We start from the raw sequence: 21,953 nt of genomic DNA, 5'->3' as shown, positions 1-21,953 counted from the left end.
ATAAAGATAAATTTCAAAGGGGATGTCCTGTACGTGGTTTATATCCTGAGAATTTCATTCAGTGGAGCTGCGCAGTCTGACGCACTATGTGGCGTTCGACAACATATATTAGAGTATTGAGAAAGGTCTGTTCATTTCTGACCATGGATTCCTATGGAATAGTACCGCTCACAAACTATTGTGGCGATATAAAATTCGACAAGCTTTAAACTACAGGATTTACATAGAGTAGTCCAGATAGTCGTCCTCCAAAGTCTATATCCATGAATTCTAATATTCAGAGGCCAGCAAATCAACGCAGAGCCGAGTGGCGCTCAAAGTGTCGTAGTCTGCTCTCAGAACACATTAGTACGTGCCTATATCTTTACTGAAGAACTTGAATTGATAACTAGAAACACGCCTGGGCATTGAAGTGGCGCCAAGCGAGGTACGCCTAGTTTCAGGACCGGACACCGTATACGAGTGGGATTATCTGCCCGAACGACAGCATTTATTCCAAAAGCAAATTAGCAAACACAATATTGCAGCATGCAAAGAAATCGCCTCAGAGATCGGCAAATCCATTCACGCCACACTACCTGGGGTGCCAAAGGCGGTGCTAACCGAGCACGGAATCTCAGACAACTCCCATTCCCGAACCCGTCGCGACCTCACAAACCCTCGAAGCTTTTCATCCCTTATTAGCGAGCTCACTGAGCGCACTGAAATCCAATCAATTCAACTGAGGGAGCACAAGCAGTTAATCGAAGCAAGGGATGAACAGCTCGCAAACATCAGTTTGCAATGGGATGATCGCGGGCGAGAGATAGAAGACTTTAAACGACGAATTGAGGCGGCACATACAAAGCTCAGTGATTTTCAGAAGTATATATCCGCCTTCCAGAAAGAAATTGCAGAAATCCTGTAATCAGAGCAAAAGTTGTTTGGCTCATCACGCATTTGAATACTTTCAAAGCCTATCCAGAGCCTGGCCGTGTAATAGGGAATACAGTTGAAATACTTAGAGTCCCCCTATGGTTTGGGTAAGGGAAAATCGCCTCGACTCACCAGAAACGACTCAATAAATGACTAATTGACTTCTATGCCGCGCCATTGACATTAGAAACACTTGCCCCTCAATATCCAGAAATAGATTTAGGCCTCTGAACCTCAACGTAGGAAATATCCAGCGCCACCGCATATTTACAGCCTCGGTCGGAGCAGGCTGGGCAACAGAAACCAGGCCTCAGAACCGTGCCCATCTGCTGAGGAGTCATCATAGTGAATTGCAAACAGTGCTGGTCGCAGAGGATGCAGCCTCGGTCAGTTAAAGCATGCGGAATCCGACCACAGCATTTGGGAGTTGTTCCCGCCGAGATGCCGCGAAGATCACTGCTACCGGAGTCGATGGTGTAGTGAAAATAGTCTTCCAATCCGACATCACTCAGTAGTCCCTCATGTACTTGCTGTGTTTCCGTAAATATTGGTGTATATTGGGAGTTTACAGCGATCGGATCCGATGGAGCCATGTTACCATCCGACGACTTCGAGGTTTGAGACATGCCAGCAAGTATTCCTGCTGCTGATGATGTGGAAAGCGAACTTGATGCAAAAATACTATGCGATTGAGTTGTTTCCGCAGGATAGCTTCCTTGTAACTGTGTCGATTCGGCCGAGGAAGTTGACACAGTCGCTTTGTCGCCGTCTGTGTTCGCCTCTGAAAAAGCATCGGCAGAGGTAACTGACGTCGGTTTCCCCACGCATCCCTGTTGGATCTCTTTCTGATTTTTGTCGAGCTGGGTTTTGAGATATCTGATTTCGGCACGATGTTCATCGATCAGCCGTCGGGCCTCCCTGAGCTGTTCGTCATTCTCACGCATGGCAAGTGCCTGCTCTTCCATGCAGCGACGGATATCAATAAAGTCCCCTCCTACCAAAGCTTGTATTGTGCGATCAGCTTGCAATGCTGTTACGGCCGAATCGATGGTCTGCTGGGTCATCTTCAACTCTCCCAGTAGCTGCTGATGGTAGGCTTCCGTTTTAATCTTCATTTCGCCAAATTGAGCCTCGAAAGAAGTGAACTTCTGCTGTTGCATGTGCTGCACGGCCAATACTTCTTTAATCTGGACGACTCTGGTCTCCTGATTTTCCACCTTTTGTAGCTCGACATCCATACTTTGCCTGGGTTGGGCCACTCCGAGCGGGTCTCCCATATCTTGAGGCGTGACTTTGGCCTGCGTTTTGCTTCTTTTTTCTCTGGCTTGGCGCTTCTCCTGACTGGTCCGTCGTTTGGTGACTGAGAGTCGCCTTCGACAGGTCTTCCGTTGTGATCTTACACGTGTGCTGGCTTCTAGCTCGGTACGGAGGGCCGTAACACAAGCGATGAGATCTTCTTTCGGGGCCTCCTGTAGACACGAGTTCAAGTCGGAATCTCCATTAGGGAGCTGAATCTTCAGCTTAGCCGACAGGACCGACGTCCAACGTGTGTAAAACCCTTTCTCCTCTGCGAGTGAGTAGACTTCAGCGATAAGAGCTTCGGGTGACCATGGCGCCAGAAATTGTTCTGATACGGACGCAGCGGTGCGACGGGAGGCCATGTTGCGGAGAGAAAGGAAAGAGGGTTGTAGAGGAGGTGGGTGGGCGACGTCCGAGACTTAAGTAGCCAGCAGGACGTTAGGCGACGCTGGTCTCGGCACAACGATGACGTGGTCACCGGTGTGACCATCCCACGCTGTCGTCGTGGTGTCATCTCGTCGTGGTCCTTATTGGATGGTTGAAGTGTTTGGTCTGTGGCAATGAAAGACTAATCCCCTTGTCACTTACCTTGGTGCATGGGGGAAGTCCGAATCGAACGCCCAATCAACCTGCTGATGGACTGCCTGTCCGTCGACTCTTCCTCCTTACAAGGTCTTGAATCGGCTGTTACAATCAGTTTTCGTCCGTGCCTAAAAGCCTAAGGCGGAGTGGTGTCCGTAACTTTGGCAAAGATGACTTCTTTGCAAAATCCTGGAAGTAGACGCATGGGTATAGGCGTTACGAAGGGGTGAGAGTGTGATGTATCGAGCGTGGTATTCCTCATCACCGATATGGAAAAGGTCAGGCGAAGGTGGACGACAGCCAGCGAAGTCATTTGAATCACTCGACAACAGAAAACCGTGAATATCTCGACACACCACAAAAGTTCTGATGTTAAGATACGGTCACGCATAGCCCTTTGAATGGCAGTTTGCTCAAGTCTGGCTCATGTTCGACCGGAGACTCGAGCATCTGACGCCAAGGCTCGAAGCCCCACAGTAAAACTTTCGAACACCACAGCACGCGTGGTTGACCGGTCTCATATACAAGCGCAAGGTTCTGCGACTGCTTTATCTCCGAGAACAGAATAAACCGAATAGATGTTTGGAATAAGACAACCACTGCTACACTCAGTTTCAGGTAATGGCTACCCCGATAGATCTTTTAGATATCCAAAATGGTCTAGACCAACATTCAGGTCCAGGCCAAATGAAGTCGTCAGTTTACCGTGGTCCATTCACGTCGTAATTAGGGGTTTATCTAGTAGATTACTGTGTTATTCTGAAAGAAAACCGTGGCAGTGCTGGCGCTACAGTACTACAAGTACAATCTGGTTCTAGGGACTGTCAAGGCTTTCACCAATTCGCTGCATTCGGGATTTAGTGGATCTCTCTTCCCATATATTGATAAAATTGCGCAAACCAGAGGAGACGACAAGATCAAGCCTAGTGTATTTAATTATAAATCCTCGGAATGACCCTAGGCCTTGCAATTCATGCTATGAGTTAGACTCATATGAGCCGTATAAGGGAGAACCCTACGTAGGTATGTACCGATACTCGGAAGCCGTGGAGCACAAGCAGGAGATCTTATCGCGCCAGCAGCCGTCGCGTCACGAAGTTAGGTTGAGCGCTACTACTGTATTTACGTTGTACCCTTCGCCGCACGTATTGTGACGTGTTGAGTTTTGGGGGCCAAAAAATGCGAACTCGAGGAGCATCTCGTTGACTCTGACAACCGGCAAAAGACACCACGGGAGTTTAAGACTCAAGCCTTCCGCCATGTCCTGGTTACATCCTTACAATTCCGGTGGATTGACCCTATGCACTGCTATGCATCGATGCTGTACAGATCCTCCCGAAACCTGCCAACCCCCTGCCGGACATATATTGGACTTCTTCAACTCGAACCACACTTACCTGTGGGTCAGAGATCTCTAAATCGGGAATGCTCAGCTCCACTTTATCCACAAATCAGTGACAGATACCTTGTAAGGTGGTATTGAGGATACAGCACTATATAAGTATTCGTAAAGCATATGGAAAAAGTCATGACTTATTAGGTGTATGATGGAGTATTCCTAATACCGGCATGTAATACAGATACTAGCTATAGTAGATAGTGTCCGCTTGTAGATCCGTTGATGCGTACGAGACTCGAACCTGCTGCTCACTAACAGTACTTCCGTCGCGTTCGCCCCTATGTTCGTGATAAGGTGTTTAAAGCGTTACAGTACACTAATTTCACAAAAACATAAAGATTATCTCCCGAGACCACCTTTGGTATACCTAGGAGTCACGCAAGGCAATTCGCCCGTTGGATATGGTGCAGATTGGCTCGACCACAGTTTCGGGTATCATGGCCAAGGTGAAGAGTCCATATCAACCCGCGGCGATGAAGTTCTAGCGGGGCAAACACCAACCCCACACGTGGACAAATTGACACAATTCCTCCACCGATTCAAATCTCTCTACGATCTGCGGACCGATGCTCAGATGCTTAGACTTCACACCAGGGATAAAAAAACAAGGTGAAATCCAGCACGAGGCGCCTGCAAGACATAACACGAATGTTGGTTCGAGGGATTAAACTTCAAGGCGATGTCACAAGCAGACTTGCGGGCTCTGAAAGAGGTCATAGAAGAAATCGATGCGCAGTATATCAATCATGATATGTATGAGAGTGATCTGATACCAGTCGAGTGGAAAGTCAAGGAAGCAGAAAAGAATTTGTACGAGGACTTGACTGGGGAAGCTTTCCTGGATCCCGCATGGTCTGAAGGCGATGGCCGGTCATCCCCCAAGGTCGTGCCCCAGTTGCCCTCAATTGGAACTAAAATGAGAACGACGGAGAGTCCACATCAACCTAACCTTCCCTTGGATGGTGCAATTGTAGAGGATGCCAACATGTACTCTGCAGGTGGTATTGACAGTAGATCTATGTCGAGATACACTTTATGAACCGGATATGTCGATTGCAGGGTAATCCATAGTATGATCAATAAAGGATGCAATTGTGAAATGAGAGAGTGGGTTGACAGCGAATGCCAAACTCATCGAGCAAATGATTTGGCTGGCACCTGAACAAACCTCCAACATTTGCCAGCCATTCAAGACTGGAGTAGTGTTAGGGTTGCTGTCGGGAGCACGTACGACGACTAATCAGCCAGGCGAAGTATAAAGCCAGACAGAGCCCTGCCTACCTCCTCTTCTCTTCTCTCTTCTTTCCTTCTGTCCTGCCACCCGACCAACGTCATCGTCGAGGTATTGACAATTCCCGACTCTTGGTCCAGCACTACCCTCTCCGTTGTTTCCCCGAAGACTCCGAATCTTCCCACTCATTGCTCAGCTCCTCTCACCTGGCGCTGTGGCCCTTCTAGAAGTATCGAAATTGGGAAAGGCAAGAGGACCAAACACAATGGCAGATCAGACAGACATTCAAACATCTCTTCAGTTTCATCCTTTTCCTCGGTTACCCGCCGAACTTCGCAACCAAATCTGGTACATTGCTTCTTCTTCTTCTTCCTCTATTTATACTGTGAACCACGTGGTCATGAAGGACGACCGAATTGTCCACGTCCGAATTGGCTCAGTTCGTACGGAGGCCTCGCTTCTGACGGCTTGTAAAGATAGTTGGGCTATCTGCCGCAATTTCAAGCCAAAGAAGACAGACATTGTCCGATACCGATCAGGAAAAAAGATAAGAGAGCACGCTGTCAACTTTCAGCTCGATATGTTCTATGTGAAGGGCTTCAACGATTCTATCACTTGTCAAACGGCTTGCCTTGAATTCCGGAAAATGGTCATTATCTCCAACGAATGGGAGCTCTCCGAGCTGAAACTCGACAAATTTCCCAACCTTCAGGAGTTCTGGGTATACACGAAACCGCCGCGGCGTGTTGCTTCAGTGCCAGCCTCAGGATTTCGGTACGTCTGGCAAACGCATCATTGCAATGAGTACTCGGAGCAGTATCGCAGTACCAACACCTTCGACAAAAAAATGCTTTGTCCCATGTGCGGTTGGCGTTCGGAATTAAATGGGCTTGGATATATAGCAGCTCCCAGATCGGCAACGAGATTCAGGCTGATGCTTCCCAGCTCCGTTTCGGATTTCCCTGACCGGAGAGAACTCGCGAGGCACCCGCACCTGGTGTTTCGATGGGTACGAGCCGCAGAAGACTCTCAAGAAAGCTTTCCCGAAGGAAAACTTAGGGTCTCAAAGGAGGAAGCGTTTGCTCGAAGTGCGTTGATATATTACAGCAAGAGGCGTGGGGATATCCATCAAAGCTCGGATTGGATGGATTTGCTAGAACGTCAAATCATACGAGCTGTCCTCAACTCGGCGCACGATATCGAAAGTCTGCGTGATGGCTTGTGGACAAATGACGCTATGTAGGCGTCAACTTTCGAGATAGACATCTAGCAGAAGTTCAACGCTAGAGGGGACCAAAGTGATCGTGCGGTCGCAGCCGAAGTTTAGAATTCATCTTCGAAGATTCAGGTGATATCGACGTCCGGCTGCGGGAAGAGGGCCTTTCACCCGCCGAGTTACCTACGTTAGGAATTTTCGTCTTCAGCTATTGCAGCTTCAACCCTCAAGCGTATCTAAGCAGGGTGGAGGAAGTGCCCTTCTACTGGTGAGCGCCGACTGGAAATCGGCCGCACATACATCATTGGTCGCCCATTGTTTTTCATGCCAAGAACGTAAGTCCAACTGTCTCCCGAACAACTTCCAACTATCACACCACGCCTAGTGTGTAGGATCTTATCGAGGAGACCGAGTGTACCCTTTTGGTCTCGTCGTCCTTCTGACTTGGGAGGATCTAGAAAGTGGGTTACCCGCTTTGTCAACAAACTACCTTTCTTGATTACGATTCCGCAAATCCTCCCTAGCTATTATCGCGCATGATTCATCCTTCCTGCTACCACCTTGAGACTGTCACCGATACATTGAATGCCTTCTTGTCTCGCTTGCGGTGTAGCGCTGTACTTAACTACCATGATAACAAGTGAAGTATCCGTCGACTTCCTATCACCTTCATCTGCTGCCTTCCTAGCTTTAATACTATACTGTGGCCCTCGGAGCACCAGACCTTCTACTCACTATCGCTAGCCAGTGAGATGACATCCGTCACCTCACCATCCTCCTCAAGAGCATCCGGAGTCTCACTAGGATACCCAAGGTAGATATCTTGAATATCACCTGCTTGAAAGCTTCGCCGGCACCATGGACAGTCTTTGCCTTGGCCTAGCCACAACTGCAAGCATTCTCTACAGGATATGTGATCACAGGGAAGTATGGTATCCTTAAATGCCACTGTACAGAGGGTGCACCGAAGATGATCGACCTTCTCCAATTCCTTTCGCGCGCCTTCCAGATGATTGGCCAGTTCTCGATTCTGACGGCGCAGCGATCGATTGTCATTTTGACACTGTCGCAGTCTGCGGCTTTGTTGTCTCAGCTTGTTTCGACTAGTCTCGTCGATTGCTCGAAGCTCCAGTCGCTGTCGTTCATGTTCGAGTTCGACTTGTTTAGCTCCCAATATCGTCTTCAACTGCTGGGCCTGCCTTAATATCGCAGAGAATTTCTGTCTCATACCATGAGCAGCTTCTATAATCAAGGTGTAGTCGTCCCTAATGTTATAGTCATTGATAGTGAGAAAATGATCGAGATTGGGAGTTAGTTGCATTATGTTGGTTATGTTCCAGATACTAATGCAATGGTGGAGATTCGCAAAAAAGAAAGAGGACGAAGATCAGGGCCGTGGGGAGACTGTCTCTTTATACCCTAGGGGCCTGTTGGATTCCCAGCTGCCACGAAAGCTTACTCGGCCCCTTCACCTGTTCTCTGGGTTCAGTTCCAGGTTAGGCGATTCCTAATTCTCTCGAAGCCTGGCGGGTCGGTGACCTGCATCCATCTTGACGTGTGTTACTGTTAGTAGCATCCGCTACCGAGGAGCCATATACTTGACAGAACCTATAGCCTCTGCACGACCTGGTCATCCTTATCAACCGGCAGAAATGAAGAGAACAGATCAGTTTGTGGAGCTTGATAGTCCTTCCAAAGAGATAGCTTGCGGCTTCATCTCTTTAGCCCGCTGAACTAGACTGCGTTATCCGTGATTCTTTCCCTAGAACTCAAATGAAGCTTATAGGACTATACTCTTTTTCTAAATTAGGTGTCCGGCGACGGCCCGCATTTTCTTAAATCTCTATATGTCAGTTAGTGTCAGCGCCTTAATATGTCCCTGAAACCAAGGGGGAGCATTGAAATCTATCGGCTCTAAAGCCGTTAGCTGACTGAGCAGTTCATACTCTATAGTCATTACTCGAGGTCATTCTAACATCTTTTCCAGCGATTAAGTAACGGTTCTATAATTAAGTACAGTACTGTAGTACAAAAGTCTCGCATCGATAGAATAGCTACGAAATCAAAGGGGTAGTCACTCCATCCTCCTTGACAGCGACAATAGATGTTCTTGACAAGCTGAAGCAAGGGAATGATCAGCCCCTGAGACCCCTTTGTAGCCTTCCATCACACATTTATAGAGAATTAAGGCCTGCTCGAAATCTTGCCGGGTATCTAGCAGATACGCCAGGCTGTAGATGCTCGTTAACGTAACGGGATGATTCTCGGCCAGCTCCTTGTCGTAGCCCGCCAGAGCTCGTCGGGTTCTCGTCTCCGTCTCCTCGTACTTCCCTCGACACCGCAGCACAAACGCCATCAATACGAGACTTCGAGTGATTCTGGTATGGTTGAACGTGTCCGTCGGTGGTCTTTTAGTATGGATTTACTATAAGGCGATCTATTTGATGAACTGACAGACTCAATGAAACGATGCCATTCTCTATGAACTAGAATCTATGTAGAATGCGATGTAAAATGAAAAACAGGCAAGTGCTATGAGGCAGTGGATGGCAGTGCCAAGACTCCATCTTGCACGTGATTTGGCTGACACGTGACTAGGGCCAACACTATTTACGGTACTTTATGCTGCAAGGAGAGGATGATGCTGTTCTGTACTGTACAGTACGGTAAGGAGGACTGCGACGCGAAATTTGGGAGGTGCTGTGGATCTCTCAGTCAGTGCCCTGCTATAGTGAAAGGTTACATCAACCTCATAATAGTGTGGTGGACGGCGGGATCTTTTACGGAGAAGGATCAGAATCAGGCGACATGTGGAATTGAGGCTCGGATATCACGTGACCTGATTGTCTACCACCGAAATCACATTTTCGGCTTCCCCAGCCACTATTTCTCATGGAGTTTCGAACCCTTGCAAACCTTGACGACATTCACAGAGTCAAACGGATGCTCTAAAATTTCGATCTCTCCCCCTTCTCACACCGCATTCTTAAGCGTATAGTTTCGGGTATATCTTTAATCACGGTTCACACGGTCTCCCACATGATCGGTTTCCAGTTGGAACAGACCTACTAAAAGTCTATGCCTATCGTCATACTGATGGCGTCTGGGCAAAAGCGAAATTGCTCCCACACTGACATTCTGCACTGAGGACATGGGGCCTATATGAATCTATTGTCGACCGTCGGTCTTTTGAGCAAACCGTAATATGCGCACTCAGGGACGAAACCGAAACAAAAGCAGTCTCAATGTCGTCCGTAGATCGACGAGATACACGTTTCTTCTTTGATCGAAAAAGATCGAGGCCAGATGACGAGGGAGAGGATGACGCCGACGGCAGAGGTGAAGGAGATATTGACCAAGTGGACGTGATCGCCTCCAAAATTGCCGACTCACGCACCAAGGCCAATGCCGCCTCGACCCAGGCCACGTCAAATTCACATTCGCTCCGAAATCCGACCAAATCTCGGACTCATCATGGGTCCGTCGAGATCCTGAAGCTTCAAATACCACAAAACCAGAATCCGTGGAAGAAATTTAAACCACTTCTTCAAGTCCGGCAAGGTTGTCCTGCCATCATGGCTCGCTCGATCCCACCCGATCAGCAGCTTTATGCTGTCAGAAGTATTGCTTCAACAGAAAAGGACAAACATCTACGTGCAATTCAACAACTAAGTCTTCTCCCGGGGAGAGGCATTGACCAAGTTCGGGAGACTTTTGACTGGTCTGGGACACTGTTCGTCGTTACTCAGTATGTCAAGCCTAGTCTTTCGCAAATTATCACAAGTCAGGACCGTCCGACAGAGGCACATATAGCCTTCATAGCTCAAAAGGTAAGTCTGAACCTAGGATGTTACAAAATGTTGAACATTAACGTCGGAAGATATTGATTAGCCTCGTGCTGCTTGAGGAACAGGGCCTGCTGCACGGCTCACTTGATTCATCCTTCGTCCTAATCCCACCCTCCTGTGTGCCTATCTTAGGTAAGTGCTATTCCAGGTCTTGGCGAGATGTAAACTGCTCAGAACTCTTATCAGCCCATCCCCCTTACTGGCGATCTATTGCGTCATCGAAACAGTTTATCGATACAGCCGCGCTCGCAAACCTCATAGTGCGGCTAGTTGAAAGAAGCGTCATCATTGGCTCAGAGGAAGAGCTACACGTCAGGGAGCCTCACAACTGGTCCCCAGCAATAATAGATTTTATTGAATGTGCCCGTCGGCTGCCTGCTTCGGGCTTGAGAGATGTGTGTTCAGACTTCTTTGACTGTGCGATCTGCTGACTTTAATTCAGCATGCATTCCTCCAACTTCGATGTCAGCCACTAGATATTCAAGATCTCAGAAGTGTTGCTGACCATACTACTTGGTGTCATTGGCAGTTCCTTGAGCCCGGTGACGGCGCGCCTGAGTAGAATTGGGAGATTCGAATGTCCGGGAGGCGATGGATTGTGTCATCTGGAAATACGCTCCTAGAAAGCTGAACAGGGCAATAGGTCGGAACTGGGACTGATCGAACGTAAATTGAGACTATTGAACTGCCATACCTCGAGCCCGACGAAGCTGATCGATATCAAAACCCCTTGGGAGAGCCATTATCCGTCTCTTAGGGTAGATCTCAAGTCCCTCAGGATCCACAGTGACCAGGATATCGGAATCCCACAGAGTGAAATTATGGCGAATGAAGCCATGCAGATCTGTAATCCACTGCTCTTTCGTTCCCTTAGTTTGACTTACGAGACCTCGCTCGCCGTTCCAAACGTCAACGTAGTAAACTCCGATAGTCGTGGGCGGTACGTCTGTCGACTGAGTTGCCCCACCTATATTTGACTGAGTTGTCCAATCCATATCTGGTGGGGTGAGGTGGTCATGCGCAGAAGGTTGCGGCAAACCTGAACCATCTTGGCCCTGCTGGGTCGATTGTCTATGTTCAGAAGCGACAGTCGAAGCTAGCCTAGGCATTTGGCAGTCAGGGAAAATTCTCAAGAACAAGGATCTTCGCACAAGGAGAGTGGTGACATCCTCGCCAATTCCGATTGCCTCCAGCACACTGGAGTTCAATACAAGATTAGGAAGGAACAGAGAATTCCGATCTGATAAATATTCGTCACTAAAGGGTGTGCCGTAACGGTCCCGGCTACTGCTATCAACGTCAGCAGTTAATCCTTGGTACTGTGGCAAGTTATCAAGCGCGCCAGAGTGGCTTTGCGCCGAGAGCGATTGTATGTGAGGTGAATCAAAGCCCAGCCGCTGCGCATTTCGAGCGATGAGGGACCAATGCGGCTCTCGGTGGGCCGTGATGAAGCGTTCGTCAACCGAATTCTGGCGTTTCCGACCACGTCGCACAAGCAAAAAGGGCCACAATCGCATCGCACACAGCCACAGTTGCCAATAGGCAAGCCGAAAGCAGTCTGAGCGATCCTGAACTGAGCACGTCTGAAAAGTATCGTGATTGATTTGAACAACCATGTGCTGAGGCTGGCGGAAAAGAGGATCGAAACATTCTTTTAAGCCGCGTCGCACGGGCCGATCTTCAACCGCGAGCAATCCAGTCAGAACTTCACAACAAATCTGGATATATTTCCAATCCTGGAAAAAGGTGAATAGTGAAGGTATAGTGCGAGTATATTGAACTGTCATATAAAAAATATGTTCTCGTGCCTGATGTGATAGGTTGCTAAGAGGGCCGTCTGATTCCAACAACTTTTGGATATGCTTGTGGTCTCTTTGCGAGAATCTGGGACAACGTCCTTGAACTGCTTCAATGAAATCTGTATTAATGGTATACACGCCGCGGTCACTGACAGTAGACCAGAAGTGCATTGTATCATTGATGTAATTAATTAATTCCTGATATCCTGGTTAGTGATAGAACCAGATCACGATAGAATGCGAGCGGTACTTCGTCACAATGAAGATTACCCAATTTGTGGAAAACGCCAATGTGGAATGCCTGCTTTCCTAGGAACAAGGGTTCCATAAACAATAACTGGTTAAAAGCATCTATGACGCCTCCATGAGTGTTGGACAATTGACGAAGATAGCGTCTCTTGCTGGTGGTCAAGTATGCGCGCCATTGTTCCGTCTCGGCCAAGTCATTGTTTTGTAGACTCTTCTGTAAGTTTACATATATCGTGCCGTCAAGAGGTGACAACTGATTGGCGAACGCGTCGCGAAGATTCCTATTTGCCCTCGTATCTAATAGGATGTTAACACGTTCTCCCGAATCTACCTCGGAATCTCACCAATGTTTTCTTTATAAAGTGTAACTGTCCACCAACGATCTCCGTCACGCAGGACTGTTTTTGCGGCCTGAATTCGGCAGGATCCATGCAAACAATAGACTTTGTCCTCTGCGCGAAGTAACAGTTCATCCACCCCGTCACTTGCTTGCTTGACCGAGCTGCGGTGCGCAAATACGTCGTGCGGGATTGTCGCCGTGATGTAGTTCTGCGGATTATGGCGCAAGCATTTTTGGATGAGGAAGGTTTCCTTGAGCCGACTGACGTTCGGTAACCGGTTCTGAGGGATCCGAGGGTGTTCGATATTGTCCAGCCGAATGCGGTAGACTCCCAACTTAGCGTGATCTTGTAAGGAGCAGATTAAACGATTGTACGTAGTAGCGGAGGCTTGAGATGCCATCGCACATATTTACAACAACCACTGTATTGTACCTGCTCCATGTAGCGACCACTACACTTATAGTCCATACTTGATCCCATGACTTATCATGGAAAGACTTGAGCGCCTGGGAGCGTCCTTGGTCATGCCTGGGAGCTCTAAGAGTTCCCAGAGCGTGGTTCAATAGTCCTGCCTCACGGAAGCTGATGCCCGGGAACGGACTTGGGAATCCTGGGAGCTAATTCGATGCCCAGCACAAACCAAAGTAGCTCCCAGGAACATGTCGCAGTACAAAACATAGATTGTCGTGGGACCTTAGGAGTATTGTTGACCACTGGCACATACGGTCAATTAATGCCAGCATATGATCGCAAGGCTCTGAAAGACGGCTAGCAGGGCTCGAACAGCAACAACGTGTCCACCCTTATCCAATGACTCGCGTTCTTTCGCTTCGGCCAGATAAAAGGGCAGTCATTATAGCTCCTTTGCTGACTACTGTATTGTAATTAGCTATATGGAATTACAGTCATTCCCGAAACTGCCCTCCCTTTCGTACACAGATTACAACTTTGTCGTAAAGGAAGCTAGTGAGAAAAGTGGATTAAATCTTACTACATATATAATAGTGCTCTCTAAAATATCCTCCAATTATCGATGATTTCCTTGTACCGTGGCATTACTGATGCGGTATGACTTCTTGTAAAATACGTCGGATTAAAACCGAATTACTGCCGGGTTACACCTTCGAATGCTTGCGCCACATCTGCGGGGTGCCACATTTCTTTTCCCCTCATCTTACATGGTTATTTTAATGGAGCCATAGGCAACTCATTGCCATTAAAGAATTCTTTGAGGCGTCTCGAGGCACTCTGAAACTTCGAAGTAACGGGAAAGCTCTCTTTCACTGATAAAGCAAGATGATTCTTCCTAAAAGTAGAACCAACGCTGAAATTCACGATGTCTCGGAAGCCTTGGAGAAGCTCGCTGTCCTAGACACATCTACCAAATCCGAAAATATGGGGGAGTCGCTTGATGTGGTGTTACCTCCGGAATCTCACAAAGGACCGGATGAAGGGGTAATTGCAGGGTCTTTGGACAGTGAGAGTCGTGACCAAAATCAGGTGTTAGATGATAGCGACCAGTTGTATCTTTCGAGCCTAATCAACACTGAACAACATCACTGGTTACACGAAAGGCCAACTCTGGGACTTATCAGGTTTACGCTTAGCGAAAGCGTTTTTATCAAAGGATCGCCCATACTTACCGTTTACGCTCCGATTAGACAATTTCCAATTAGAAGGGCATCGCGGACTGCCTCGATATTGTATCGAGGCTCGTCCCTTCCAGTGGTGCAAGCATTGAGCGGCTGGAGTCACAAGGAAGATAAATTTACCTCATGCATCAGTGGCCGTCTCTGGACGGAGCAAGTTTTCGTTGCCGCAGACCTTATTGGCTTCACTTTGACGCCCGACGTTAACGACCATGGACGACCGGGATGGTTCAATGCCTCCCATGCAGAGAAGCAGGCTGTTGCATACACACTTTGGTACCATACAAGCTTTAAAAATGAATGGGCTAAGAGCATCACGAAGAACCTTATAAAAAGTACTATGGCAACTACACGAAGCCTTAAGAACGGCATAATCACCCCCGAAAAGCATCAAGAAAACGTCAAATACATTCGCGAAGTTACAAGTGAAATTGAGAGCCTAAGAGATGAATTGCAAAGCCAGCGGGAGGTGCCATTGAAACAGGTGGATATCATGATCAACAGAAAAACCCAGTGCACAGACTGCAAAGCCTTTATCGCAGCCGTGGAGGCGTTCTTCAATTTGCGCATCATAGTCCATGAATGTTCGACATATCCAGACCACAAGCGACCGATTGAAACGGGCCTATGAAGTTTTATCCATATACTGCCTTTTTGCGGTATATGCTACTTCCAGTCGCTGGAAATGCCAGTCTTACTAGCCGAAGGACAACATACAATTCGCCCAGGTACAGTAACGAGTCCTGGAGCATCCAAGCTCTTGCTATTGGAGTGGGTATGATGAATGGGGATGTGTCGTCTTCCGTTAAGGATAGTCTAGACTATGTATGCTTAGTTTGAGGAACCCATTACTTGCGGAACTCCCTTTTGTCTTAAATACAAGAGGACAGATCGACTTAAAACCTAATAAAGAAGACTGGAGCTGCACGAAATTTTGTGACCGGAAGGATCCTGGAGTATGCGATGATAGTCAAGCATATGGCAAATCCTGAAGAAGACTACTGAGGTAACGTTATCGATGGCTATGATGAAATTTAGTTACTTCTCGGGTATTTGTAGCGCCTTAGAATAATATTCAACGTAGTGCCCTATAAGCAGCATCATTCGGTGCGAGCCTGCTCAGCTCATCAATGCGTATTCCATCACTATTGGTAGCACGGTATACGTATACGCGTACCCCAAGTCTTCCGGGAGCATCTCGCTCACTGCAAACGAAGTCATATAGAGCATCCGCCTTGTCGTCTTGTATGAGATACTCCGTTTTGTCTAACGTTACCCAGATATCTCCAACATATGTGTTCATCTCTTGTTGTGAAGCGATCATTGGTCTGACGATTCCATAAACCAGACTTCCAAAGGACTGACGATCGATGTCCCAGCGCTTGAGAAAGTGATAATCTTGATTTTCGTAGCGTAGAATCAAGGCGATCCAAATGATCTTTGACGGCGTCGGCTCGATTATCTCTGTATAAGATTGAGCATTGTTTGTATCCCGCTGTTGATCTAGGAAGGATGCCATTCTGTTTGACTTACTATTGCCTGAATCGTTCTCATTGAGGACGTCCAGATTCCCTGTCTGTAGGTACTCGACACCGTCAGCCGTAGTGAGGCAATGTTGCAGCAGCCTAGCACTTTGGCCCAAGAGGGATTCTATCGATAACGAGGCAGAGCTGCAGGCAGCGCCAGTGAGTAGTATAGAGAAGCGTCGACCGGGCAGCGGTTCGGATTCTGAGAGAGACGCAGCTACTGCGCGATACCTCGAGGAAGCGGCTTCTTTCAGGCAAAGGATGCTTACGGCTCGGTCAAAAAGAGTTTCGCAGTTCACGGGGATACAATCAGCTGAGCCCTTTTTTTGGAGTGCATGCTTACCTTTAGCAAGCTGAATGCTGTCCATTGTAAGCGTATACAGTATATTTACTTGAGTTTGCCATCAACCGTTTATTGTTCGTCTAGGTATCCCTATTAAAAGAGGTGCTGTACTGTATACACGGCAGAATACCACGAGAAGATGCAGCGGTTAAGTGGGCGCAGGTGAGGTGCATGCCAAGATGTGCTCATTCCTTGATTTTATGTTCCTCATCAACACGTGGGGTGCGATGGATAGAACTGCCGGAACGACGTGTTACATTTATTATAGGACTGGGTTTTTCAGTATTCGCAAGGTAAGAGAAATACGGTGAGACAAATTCACGGCTTAGTCATGTTCAAATTAATGGGTGGACTACTACTGATTAGGAGTAGCGCTATCCACCTATATTTTAGACTTCCCATAGAAGAAAGTTACAATGTGTCCACAAAGGGGAGGGCGATTTCGGGAACGACTATACATGCCAATACAGTATTCAATGCTCATTTTAATGTCAGCATTACGACATGAAGCCTACTTAGATGTGGTGGCTAACTTTTGCTCCAAAACGTTAATCCCATCCGACTACTGTATCACGCTTCTTCATTGCCACTGGCCGTCTCGACTGTCGCGACCTCTTTGATGACCACCCGGTCCTTACCCGTTCATGCACTACATTTCTTCTTTTGCCACACTTCTCCGTGTATTGTCTCGCCCAATCACGAGGCAAAGCCCATTTCCCTTAGAATACTGTGGTATTCGGCGGCCAGAGCACCTCGTCTTGGCGCCCGTTTGGGACAGCCGCCTGCCGCTTTACTCGGGAATCATGTGATCTGGCTCAACTTCGGCTCAGCCTCGCTGCTCAGGCCGCTCCTCACCCTCTTCACCCTTCTCATCAGCCGTGCTCAGTCTCGTTTCTGGGCCCCGCCGTCATTGGATGCTCATGCCATACTTCGTCGGGGCCTTTACTCGAGGATGTGGAAGATTTACACGACCATCCGCGAGGGTACGGTTCTGGGAACCCAAGGTCCGAAACTGGGACTTCTTGCACAGACGGTGGATGCAACCTCTCTCAACCTACGCCTCCCGTGCAAGATGGAGCGCGCCTCCTGTCTTGCATTCACCCTGGTGACTATTTCTCCTGATAGCGACTTGCACGCAGTACACGTCGCATCTTCCATATCAATCCGCCTGTCTTTCATCTCGGACGTGGCTTCCCTCGTCTGCCCGTCACTTGCTTCTTCTTTCGTTTTCACTTTCACTTCACCTGATCCCACAGACTCTTCAAGCCTCGATTACCTATCCCATCCTGGCGCTCCATTCTCGTTCTTCGTCATGGGAAAAAAGCAAACCCCCAGCGAAACTCTTCGCAAAGCCAAAGAGAAGTGCTCTGCACGAGACACTGGTATTGCTGATGGCAAACCAACTTTTCGGAAACTTGAGCCTGGAACGGAAAGAAACTATCAGAGACAGCTAGACTTGTGGCACGAGTGTGTGACCCGGATCCGTAGGCGAACTCACTGACGAGGCCTGATAGATTCGTTCGAGAGAACCCTGATGCGTCTCCGTATGACTTACGCTCACTGCAGGCGTTTGTGAAAGAAATGGCGTACGCGATTGACGGCGCAGAAGGCATCGAGGAGGGCTGCACGGAGACCGTGCGTAAGTATTGGAACTCTTTTACGGCTGCATGACCCCGAGCCAATCCTGAAAGTCCTGAAATACCTCGCGGCGTTGCCCGATCTGTCACAAATGTATTTCCTTTTCCAAACTTGATACTTCGACAGCGGTTGACATGTGTGTAGTTTATCAAAGGTCCTCTGGCCGAAGAGATTGGGCTGACCGGGTCTAAAAGACCACGGAAATTTGCCACCAAAACTCACTTGCTTCACTTTGCCAGGCAACTTTGGATGGTGGACTGGTTCGAATATAAATCGCCTGCCACGAGAGTGGACGATTGGCTATTACTTTTGGCTAATAAGTTCTCCTCCTCCCGAATTGGCGAGTACATTGAATCCAGCTGCCGATCGGGGAGCGGCCGCGGCCTCTACTACCGTGTGAGTTATTCATACCTACGGGGGCAAATAGAACAGCGTCGGATGCTGACCCTTGCCATTCAGGATATCACTTTTGGTGTGCTTGTCAACGAATATGGGAATCCCGAATTTGCAGTTCAACTCACTCGTGATGCCAAAAAAAAACCGCAAAGACGCCCGAGAAAAGGTAGTTCGGGCACCGTCCACCGCGCTGTTTCCGGAAGACGGGTACTAATTTCTAATATGTAGGCCACAACATGCATTGTACGAAGGTGGAGTACCTATCATTCTCTGCTTTAACCCCATGCTTCCGTTTCTTGCTCGTCTCGTCGTTCATGGAGCGTTCAGGGACTAAGATACGATTGAGGAGCTCCTCGGCATTATGCCACCCGAAGATGAGATGTTGCAACTGCACTGGAAGGACGAATTGCTAGATACTCCATTTTTCATGGCCCGATCTAGCAAAAACTCCGAACAGAGAATCGAAACTGCGGGCGCATTTAGCAAGAGACAGCAAGCCTGGGGACATCGTGCTGGATATCCCAAGCCACCCACTGGCCATGGCTTCAGAGCCGAAGGCCTGTACTGGATTGGTACGTCTCCAACTTTTCCATTGCCTTTCTTTTCCATCTGCTAATGGGACCACCCATACAGACAAGTTCTATTCTGAGGCGACGCGAATGGTCCATGCTGGTCACATGGATGCAAACACTCTCCGTCGCCACTACATGCCTACTAACGGCGCAGGATACCTATCTGGGCGGCAAGGGGCGAACCATCGCTGCGGACCTATTTCGGGGCCTCACAGTGCCTCGAAACCCCAATCTATCGCAATGCCTCCCTGCAGAGAAGCAATTTGAGTTAGAAAACACCCCTGAATATGCTGCACTAAGTGAAGAGATCACAACTTTAGAGGGAAAAACAGATGCTGAATCGGTGAAGTATCGACAACAGCTATACCGCAAACGGCGTAATTTGACGGATAAAGAGCTGCGTGATTGGCAAAAACGACAACCAAACAGGCCAAACGACCCATCGGGCTACCACCGGGCAATCTTCAGTCGAGTCAGTTTCATGATGCCTGAGAGAGACAGTCTCAGCCGGGATCTTTTCAACATTGACACCCTACGAAGTCCAACCGGTCTCAAAGCCCTGCACGCGATGATCGCGCTGTATCAGCAGGGATCCGAAGTCGAGCATCGGCCTGGGTTGGAACCAGACAAGTGCTGTTGCTCGAAGCGTTACGGGAACAAACTCGAAGGGAATCGACAAGGCTCTTATGATTGGAAGCATATCTACACATGTTATAAGAGAAGCTCCGAGAAAGTCTCTGGCTTTGCCGAACTATGTTTTCTGTGCAATGAGTGGGTGTTTGGAGAGGAAGCTTGGGAAGGCCATTGCGAACGGCATCTATTCTGGCTAAAAGAATTTCCGATGGTCTGTGACCCTCTCACCCATGGCGGAGTTCTTGCTACCGTGGGATTTTGCCCCTATTGCCTGACAGCTACGAGTTTACCAGCGTCCGTGCGCCTGAAGCAGTTCCTCAATCGTGGCAGATGGCTGGACCACATCCACAAACACACCTCTCGCCTCGACGCAGAGAAATCGCTGAAATGTCCACACCCACAGCCTTACTGTGCTACACTATTTGATTCGGTCAAGCAGTTACAGTTCCACCTCCAAGACGCTCATGGCATCCCGTTTATCAGAGAGACGGTAAGATCGAAGAGGAAGAGAGACGAAAGTGAAGATGGATTAGCCGTACAGAGAAAGAGACGGCTTCCAGGCCTCAAAAGTGAACCTGACTCAGATGAAAACATGGTCAAAAGGGAATATGCCTTCATTAACAGCACGATAGAGCAAATGCACGACCAGGGACCAAGCAGCACCAAATCATCTTTCGGCTGTTCTACTCCACTTCATAGTCTGGACAGCAGCGTGGCGGATGACGAAGTCCCTCGTTGTTACAAGACGCCACTGTCTTCAGTGTGCGGTGAAGAGTTCATTGATCCCGCGATCCTCGCCGAGTCGACAGCACCAGATCTGGACGATGTTGAGGTCGTAGACCTCACCAGTGTCAATAAGGTGTTCTCGGCACCAATTTCCGCCGCGGTGCCGACTTACTGTACGTACTGAATACTGAGGTCTATGATTCCACATTTTTAACCACGATATAGGTGATCTAGCAGGTACAGGAGATGTAAATGGTGGTATGGCCACCGAAGCTAACCTCAGCCGGAGGGAGATGAGTACGCAAGATATTGTTCAAGGTTCAATGTGCGAGAAAGTTAGAAAGGGTTACCCATCTGTTGCTGATGAAGAACTAAATCATGAACGTCCCCCGGCCGTGGATTCTGACGACGGCCAGTTCGAGGTTGAAAGGCTGATTGGGAAGAGACGGGTTGGTAGGAGTGCCCAGTACCAGCGGTTGATGCTTCGACAGCGGATCGCGTCCAGAGTAGCGGCAAGAAATCAATAATACAATACTCCAGACGCCCAGGTGCCTAGTCGTAATCAGCATTGTAGTCCCCAGCCGGAAATAATTGACCGGCTGTACGCGGGCACTCACAGGAAAAGCGTCTAAACGTCAAGAACAATCTCTTGTGTCTTCGCTTCAGGATGGATATTATCATCCCGGATTCACGCAACAGGTACATTGCTCGGTGAACCTTACCCCGTCCCTCTCCCCTTTACGGTGTTCGGAGGTCACGACCTTGAACGAGACGGGGAGCTGTGCAAGCAGCTGAATCAATATCTGTGCAAGTTAAGCAGATCCACCGGTTAAGCCACCGAGACTCCTCAATCGCCATCGCTGTCTAGAATCTCCGTTGCCCCGTCCTCCTCGGCCACAGGAGAAGTCTCGCGGCCGGACTCGAGGAAGACGTTCAAAAGATCACGTTCTTGGAGCGGTCGCCGGCAATGGGGGCAGCAATTCTCAGATTCCTCACCAGTATCGACCTCCTTCGGCTGCCGCAGCCATATGATGAGACACTGTTTGCAAAAGCCATGGCCACATGGTGCGACAACATCTTTAATGCTGGCCATGCAGATATCGCACTTGAGATAGCTGACCCTTTTTAAGCTCGCACGCTCGACCTCGAGATCCCTTGTTAGCTTTCGGACGCGAAGGCGCAGCATCTTCTCTGAATTTCTGTGCTCCTGCAGCCTGCGTCCCTGCGCCAGTAGCTGATTTCGGGTGACGGCAGAATGTTCGTGGCCTGATAGCCGAGTTTGGAGGTCTTCGATCTCGGCTTGTTGAGCTAACACTGCTCTCTGTAGTTGTCGTCCCTCGCTTACCACTAAGGCGAACTTTCTCCTGATGTCCAAGACACCGTCCTCGACAGTGCTACACTCGTCCTGGATATCACAATCGTCATCTTGGAGAAGTCGGCCAGCGTTGAAGATCGGTTTTACCGCAGGCATGACTAGGTGATTGCAGCTTGGGATAGAAGGAGAGAGATAGAGGGAGAGGGAGAGGCAGAGAGAATACATGAAGAACCATGACAAAAGGTCACGTCAAGACTCGTCAGCTTAGTGAAAAAA

At 48.6% G+C, this 21,953-nt stretch overlaps 6 protein-coding genes across 6 annotated transcripts; 4 read left to right on the top strand and 2 right to left on the bottom strand.

Annotated features, from left to right (window-relative positions):
* Positions 1–1,010: 1,010 nt before the first annotated feature.
* PV06_11163 (uncharacterized protein) lies at positions 1,011–3,092 on the bottom strand. The gene has a single exon (XM_016412791.1). It carries the CDS (start codon positions 2,574–2,576, stop codon positions 1,116–1,118), a length of 1,461 nt encoding a protein of 486 aa, XP_016256867.1. The 5' UTR covers positions 2,577–3,092; the 3' UTR covers positions 1,011–1,115.
* A 1,782-nt stretch (positions 3,093–4,874) lies between these two features.
* On the top strand, positions 4,875–5,234 carry PV06_11162 (uncharacterized protein; the record flags this gene model as incomplete). The annotated part of the gene is made up of 1 exon (XM_016412790.1): positions 4,875–5,234. The coding sequence occupies one exon, from the start codon at positions 4,875–4,877 to the stop codon at positions 5,232–5,234; it is 360 nt and encodes a 119-aa protein (XP_016256866.1).
* A 457-nt stretch (positions 5,235–5,691) lies between these two features.
* Positions 5,692–6,669, top strand: PV06_11161 (uncharacterized protein; the record flags this gene model as incomplete). The annotated part of the gene is made up of 2 exons (XM_016412789.1): positions 5,692–6,200; positions 6,372–6,669. The coding sequence occupies 2 exons, from the start codon at positions 5,692–5,694 to the stop codon at positions 6,667–6,669; spliced, it is 807 nt and encodes a 268-aa protein (XP_016256865.1).
* Positions 6,670–9,630: 2,961 nt separating this feature from the next.
* On the top strand, positions 9,631–11,218 carry PV06_11160 (uncharacterized protein). Its single transcript, XM_016412788.1, has 4 exons — positions 9,631–10,472; positions 10,523–10,622; positions 10,677–10,885; positions 10,933–11,218. Exons 1-4 carry the CDS (start codon positions 9,888–9,890, stop codon positions 11,050–11,052), a joined length of 1,014 nt encoding a protein of 337 aa, XP_016256864.1. The 5' UTR covers positions 9,631–9,887; the 3' UTR covers positions 11,053–11,218.
* A 4,331-nt stretch (positions 11,219–15,549) lies between these two features.
* On the bottom strand, positions 15,550–16,422 carry PV06_11159 (uncharacterized protein; the record flags this gene model as incomplete). The annotated part of the gene is made up of 2 exons (XM_016412787.1): positions 15,550–15,992; positions 16,062–16,422. 2 exons carry the CDS (start codon positions 16,420–16,422, stop codon positions 15,604–15,606), a joined length of 750 nt encoding a protein of 249 aa, XP_016256863.1. The 3' UTR covers positions 15,550–15,603.
* Positions 16,423–17,349: 927 nt separating this feature from the next.
* PV06_11158 (uncharacterized protein) lies at positions 17,350–18,645 on the top strand (the record flags this gene model as incomplete). The annotated part of the gene is made up of 4 exons (XM_016412786.1): positions 17,350–17,864; positions 17,912–18,036; positions 18,230–18,431; positions 18,495–18,645. The coding sequence occupies 4 exons, from the start codon at positions 17,350–17,352 to the stop codon at positions 18,643–18,645; spliced, it is 993 nt and encodes a 330-aa protein (XP_016256862.1).
* Positions 18,646–21,953: the final 3,308 nt, after the last annotated feature.

This window comes from Exophiala oligosperma (genome assembly GCF_000835515.1).
Source record: "Exophiala oligosperma strain CBS 72588 unplaced genomic scaffold supercont1.20, whole genome shotgun sequence".
Taxonomy (NCBI): Eukaryota; Fungi; Ascomycota; class Eurotiomycetes; order Chaetothyriales; family Herpotrichiellaceae; genus Exophiala; species Exophiala oligosperma.
This window is presented reverse-complemented; position numbering and strand designations above follow the sequence as displayed.